Here is a 6,569-nt window from a genome sequence, read left to right as displayed (position 1 = left end):
AAAAAAAAAAAAAAAAAAAAAAAAAAAAAATTAAGAATGAAACTACACGTGTTAAATGCAAAATGTAAAGCTCAAACAAATACTAGAAAAAAAAACAAAAAGAAAACAAAATCCAAAAGTAACTGTGGAGCGTGGTGAATATATTCTTAGCAAATCGGTTAAAAAAAAGGAAAAATTCATAAATTTAGTTACAAATACCTTAATAATGTTCCCCCAAAGAGTAATTTTCTCCTAAATAGGACTAAGAAGAATTTGTTCAACCACAGTCAACAAAATAAGTAATAATTATTGGACACTCAGAGAAAGTTAAACATTCCGGAGAAGTAGGCAAAGGACATGAGAAGGTCATGCAAACTCACAAAACAACAAGTACTCTTGACTAATAAGCACATTTTTAAAAAAACCTTTAAAAAAAATCACAAAATACAGCTGGGCTGTGGTGGCACATGCCTTTAATTCCAGCACTTGGGAGGGAAAGGCAGGTGGATTTCTGAGTTCAAGGCCAGCTTGGTTTACAGAGTGAGTTCCAGGACAGCCAGGGCTATACAGAGAAACCCTGTCTCGAAAAACAAAAAAAGAAAAAAAAATCACAAAATAATAAAATATCAGCAAAAGGTTACATCAGATACAGAGGTATGTTTTTCAGGAATTATGGTACACACATATGATGAAGTGTAGTACAATCATTAAAATGTTACAGAATGATACTAACATGGAAAAGCCTATGTAATATTTAGATAATAAACACATTCAGGGGCTGGCCTGCTGGCTTGGCAGGTAAGCCAAGCCTTTACTGCCTCCAAGTCTGAAGACCTGAACGGGATCTGCATGACCCTCAAGGTGAAGAAAGAAGAAAACTGACTCCCACAAATTATCCTCTGACTTACACATTTATGCACACACGTATGCATGCACATTTACGCATGCTAGTAAAGAAATAGATATTAAAAAATAAGATTTTCAGGGCCTGCAAGATTCAAATTTTGCTTTTGAAAGATATATGCAATATATATATATATATATGTGTATATATATATACATATGTGTGTGTGCATATATACATACATCTATATGCAGGAAAAAGTAGAAATCTAAATGCCAAATGCTAAAATTGTTAGCATATTTGTGAGATGTGCAGAGGAATCCATTACTGTATTGCTAGGGATGAGAACCCATCCAGAGGTTCATCAGATAGTTATAAGTAGAACTGTATGATCTCACGCACAATCCCAATATTGACTTATCCCCTGAGATGTTCTTTCAACTTGTCAGAGACAACTACACTCCCGTGGTCTTTCCACCATTATTGAGGAGTCAGAAAACAAAAGCAAACTAAGTGTCCATCAGCTTATTAAAAAAAAAAAAACTAGTGAGAAAAGAAAATGTAGCTCATCTATACACATTAATGCACTTCACCCACAGATAAGAATGAAGGAAAGAAGACAGACTGATGTGGCCTCATAGCCGGAACATGGACAAGAGCTGACAGATGCTTAAGGAAAGAATGCTAGGTACCAGTTCTGAGGCAACAAGGAAGGAGGAGGCATGACATAAGCTTGGCCAATGGGAACTAAGCTATTGTAGGCATGAGCAAGAGGTTTTGGTGTGCTTCATGGGAGGGAGACTTTGGATGATGATGATGGAGTGTATATTTCACAGAAGCTAGAAGAAAGAATTCTGAATGTTAGATTTGAATGCTCAATGAAAGGATAAAGGCTTGAGCAGATAGATATGCATGCTCATACTGGGCTGGAGAGATGGTTCTTCAGAAAATCACTTGCCATGCAAGCCTGGTAACCTTAATTTAATCTCTGAAAGCCAGGTAAAAAGCTGGATATGGCAGTGCACATCTTCCATACCAGCACTCCTACAGTGAGCTAGGAAAGAAAGAGGAGAATTGCCCAGAAGTTCACAGGCCGGCTAGTCTGGAGCACTAAGAAAGGCAGAAACAAGAGAGCCCCTGCCTCAACAAGGTACAGCTAAGCCACGGGGCTGGACGGGGCTGGTTAGATAGAGCTAGCCGTGGGGCTGGACGGGGCTTGTTAGATAGAGCTAGCCGTGGGGCTGGACGGGGCTCCTTAGATAGAGCTAGCCACGGGGCTGGACGGGGCTCGTTAGATAGAGCTAGCCACAGGGCTGGACGGGGCTCGTTAGATAGAGCTAGCCACGGGGCTGGACGGGGCTCGTTAGATAGAGCTAGCCGCGGGGCTGGACGGGGCTGGTTAGATAGAGCTAGCCGTGGGGCTGGATGGGGCTAGATGGGTGGGTTAACTAGTTGAGAGTCTGCCCAGACAAGTTCCAAGCCTTGAAATATTAAAAGGTCTCTGTGTCGTTGTTTGGGGAACTAGCTGGTTAAGGAATAGCTGTCACCACATTCATTTCCAGTATTAATATATACAGAATAATTATTTTGACACTAACATATCACATAGCACTTAATAAATATTTACAATCTATTTATGAATTTAAAAATTAAAAGCTTAAAAGTCACTGGTACTAGATGGAGGAATTACAAATTTTACCTTCATATTTTTTTATATATGCCAAATTTCTACAAGAGAAAATGAGCTAAAAAGAAGAATCATGTCCCTCTATAATTAGTATACACCTGAAAGTGTATAAAGAAACTCACCACTTTAAAAAGAATATTGAAATTTACCCACAACTGAAAGAACATGACATATATTTCAGCTTACAAAGTGAACTATTTCCTTGTGTACACTGTAATAGGAAAGCAATGGGTTGAAGAGCAGCGTACTAATTTTAAATTCTCCCCTGCTAAACAAAACAAATTAACAGCACTTTTCTGAAATATCAGCAGTTTGAAAGAATTCCCACTGCACCAAACAATTAGTAATAAAGTAATATAGTGATAAAAGCTGTTAAAGGGTACTGGCATATTTTGAGGTATGGTTCAGTTCTTTGAGCTAGAAGCAAAGAATGAATGTGTCTGAATGCGAATGTAGCTAGGTCTGGGAGCTAGCACTGAAGAAAGGCAGCTGTCACGTTGTCAAAGAGAGCAGAACCTAGTACATCCTCTCTGTGTGGGAGCCAGTTTCCATGTGCGCCATTAACGCATGAAGGATCAAAACAGAGGTTTTACAGGACATCCCTCCTGCAAGCAGGATAAAACACAGTCTTCAACTATGTCACAAGCACTTGGTATGTCTCATCACAGAGGCCACTACTGGAAACACAGAGGTCCTTGCCACAGATAGACACTAAAGAAACCAGAAATGTTAGACAGGACCATCTTTTCAATAGCTGTATTACCTGTGTTTCCACCCAGAAGGCTGGGAATGGAGATGGTTCATAATCTGGTGATTTACTATATCTGTAGGGCTAGGCCATACCAAACTCCCACAGGCAAGACCTGAAGTGACTAATAGTCTAGGTGACCTTTGTGTTATCTGTAGGGCTGGAGCTTGAGAGACCAACCTCCCACATCCAGGACCAGAGATGGCTAATAGCCCAAATGACCTCTATGCTGTCTGTATGAGCAAGACCACACCAGACCCTCCTACAGGACCTTAAGATAGATAATACATATAGCTTATGTCTAGAATCATTCTTCATGGAAGAAGTGGCATGTACTTTGAAAACAGTTTTGATGTAATTATGCCTATGGGGATTATGTTACACCAGGAAATATTTTTTTCCAAATTATGTTATATTTAAAGATGCTTCCAATAAACTACTCGGGGTTGGACAACAGAAGTCTGAACCAACACTGGCTAACTGAATCATGTTGAACCAGATTTCCTTTCTTGTCTCACTCTGCCAGCCCTGGTGGTCACAGAGATCCCTGACAGGTCACAAGTGAAATCATATCACAGCCAGAACAATTCTGGAATCATAAACTACGGACCTCCTGCCAAGGTCTACAGATGGGAGAGAAACCAAGGTGTTGACAGACTGTGTGGGCTTAATGTATCTGGAAGGGTTTTACCTGTTCCTTGTTTAGTTCTGAGGGAAGGAGCTAGACAGTAGTGAGCAATGGAGTAATGATGTAACATAACTGAAAAGGGTGAGGGGAGGGGCACTTAATAACAAACTGAAGGAGCTGGGGGCAATTAGAACCTCGCCAGAGCCAGCAACCGTGCTTAGTCCCTGAGGGTCACACAGCCCTCACTTCAGAGCAGTCGGTGTTCTGTCTATCTTGTGGAAGACCAGAGAAGTTCTTTTAAACCTGGGAAGTGTAGTGCTCACACCTAAATCTGACACCAGTAACCACCAGAATCCTTTTGGGAATATGGAATATATACTTGTAATTCATCTGCAGATGTTCACGTCCCTGTGCATGTAGAGGTCAGGCAACCTCGTGGGAGTCCCTCCTCCCCTTCCACAGGGGACAACCTGAAGACTCACCATGTGAGCTGAGGCCACTGAACTAAGACCTTCAGACTTTCTAGGGGAGTGTCTTCACATGACAGAGCACCTTGTATATTCTGATTTTTTTTTTAAAGTGAAGTTACTTTTAAAAACTTACATAAATCCCACCTATATGGTTTGACCTGCCCTGACCTTCAATCAACTCCATTTAAAAGAGTAAATTGTGCTATTATTCATAAAAATGGCAGATTATTAAAATATATGTATGCATGTTTAAAATTATTTTCCATACAGGTAGATAGATAGATAGATAGATAGATAGATAGATAGATAGATAGATAGATAGATAGATAGATAGATTTCCTACACTCTGAGGGACATTATTCTAGGTGAAAAAAATCTAGCATGGTGGGGTGCCAAGGGTGAAGGTCACCCTGAGCCCCAGCTCCATGAAAATAATAATAAAACCATGGCTCTGCAGGCCTGACCTGAAGCACTCCAACCGAAGGCCTCGGGCGAAGCAGCCAGCTTGATATTCCTTTCCATCCATCATCGACGGAACCGTCTCTGTGTCCTGCACTATGACAGCCATTTCGCTGTCTCGCTTCCCCAGCATGCTCCGGTCATTGATGTTGGCGGAACCTAAAAGGAGAATGAGCAGACATGCTGAAGCCTCTCGTGACGGCCACCATCAATACGATCTCACTCCGTGCTTCCCGGCTCACGAAACCCCAATTCTGTCAACTAGGGAAAGAGGCAGGTTAGGTATGTGGGGGCCTCCTGAGGATGAGCCTGAGTATGAACTTTATCGTTCTAGGCCAGCCATTGTAATGCTGTTTTCTTTGTCAGTGATGAGCTTAGGGGATGGCACCCAGCATGGTTCAGAACCACATAACATGAAGGAGAGCTCCTGGGGGCTTCCGAGGAAGGAGAACGTTGTGCCATCTTTCCCAGCCTTTGAATACTGACTTCAGAGGATTCACTCTACAGTCACTTTGCAAGCACGAGGGACTAACCCAACAAGCTGGTTGTGGAGGTGGATGGACAGAAAGCCGCCTAGCAGCTGGGGAGATGGCACAGCAGCTATGCTAATGGCTCACAGCATCCTCTAAGGGCAGAGGATCTGATGTCTTCTTCTGGACTCTGTGGGTACCTACACACATGGACATAGCATACACACACAGATATAGGTAAAACACACATAAATAAAAATAATTGTTTTTAAGAACCCTACAAAACCTAGAAGACTGTAAACCAGCTGACACTGACTGGAGCCTCCTTATATTATTTATGAAATAATAGCATTTCCTTATTGTTTCACATACTTCAATTTTCTACCCACATCTCGAAGGATGCTGGTTAATCTGAAGGAGTTTACAGAAAATGGCACAGCTACCAGTTCAGTACAGAAGCTGGTAGGGTTTTGGGTTTTGTTTTATTTTATTTTTTTTTAAAAATCAGCCTTGAAGTGGTGGTGCATGCCTTTAATCCCAGCACTCAGGAGGCAGAGGCAGGCAGATCTCTGAGTTAAAGGCCAGCCTGATTTACAGAGTGAGTCCTAGGACAGTCAGACATGCACAGAGAAACCCTGTCTTGAAAGCAAACAAACATCAAGAACAAGCATTATAGTCTGGGTCTTATACAACAAGGGCTGTCAATGCCAGGAATGCTTTTACAGTCACTGGCTGCAACCCTCCACCTCCGCTTACGTGGCTGGCCAGCAGCTTTGATATCTACTGCCCTCTACTCTGAAATCTCAATTCTCCAAGGATGTGAATCGAGGACTAATGTTTTATTTTTATCTTGTAGGTGTGTACTATGCACTCCTTTTTTACCTAGCAGGAATGAAGGATCTTCTAAGGAGATCTCAGAATGACTACCAGACTGGGAAAACGATAGGCCCCAAAGAAATGGGAATCTTCCCCCAGAAATCCCAGACTGCGAGAAAGAAAAGGTTGCAGCCAGACGGGAACTTGTCACCTGAGAAGAGACAAGTGCTCTAACAACGTGTCAGACCATCTTAAAGCATAAGACTGAAGCCAACTGTGACAGGTTAGTGGTGGGTGCGACCACACCTTGATGGGCACTGCTTAGATGGTCATAATCTAGGCTCTCTATTTAAATGGCAGGCAGTCTTACTTCAGGACCCTTCACTGGGTCTCTTTTCCCAAGATGACCACATTGAATAAATCTCCTTCTCTCTCTCCCCCTCTCTCTCTCCCTCTCCCTCTCTCCCT

General features: G+C 42.0%; 1 protein-coding gene across 3 annotated transcripts in view; it reads right to left on the bottom strand.

Moving 5' to 3' along the window:
* The window catches only part of Pld1 (phospholipase D1), a 208,772-nt gene that overhangs the window by 8,156 nt on the left and 194,047 nt on the right, over positions 1-6,569 (bottom strand). For all 3 annotated transcript variants that reach the window (XM_031376479.1, XM_031376480.1, XM_031376478.1), the window contains one exon: positions 4,821-4,974. In XM_031376479.1, coding sequence (XP_031232339.1) covers positions 4,821-4,974 — 154 coding nt within the window. The remainder of the gene's footprint in view (positions 1-4,820; positions 4,975-6,569) is intronic.

Source organism: Mastomys coucha, unplaced genomic scaffold (assembly GCF_008632895.1).
Source record: "Mastomys coucha isolate ucsf_1 unplaced genomic scaffold, UCSF_Mcou_1 pScaffold17, whole genome shotgun sequence".
In the NCBI taxonomy this organism is placed as follows: domain Eukaryota; kingdom Metazoa; phylum Chordata; class Mammalia; order Rodentia; family Muridae; genus Mastomys; species Mastomys coucha.
This window is presented reverse-complemented; position numbering and strand designations above follow the sequence as displayed.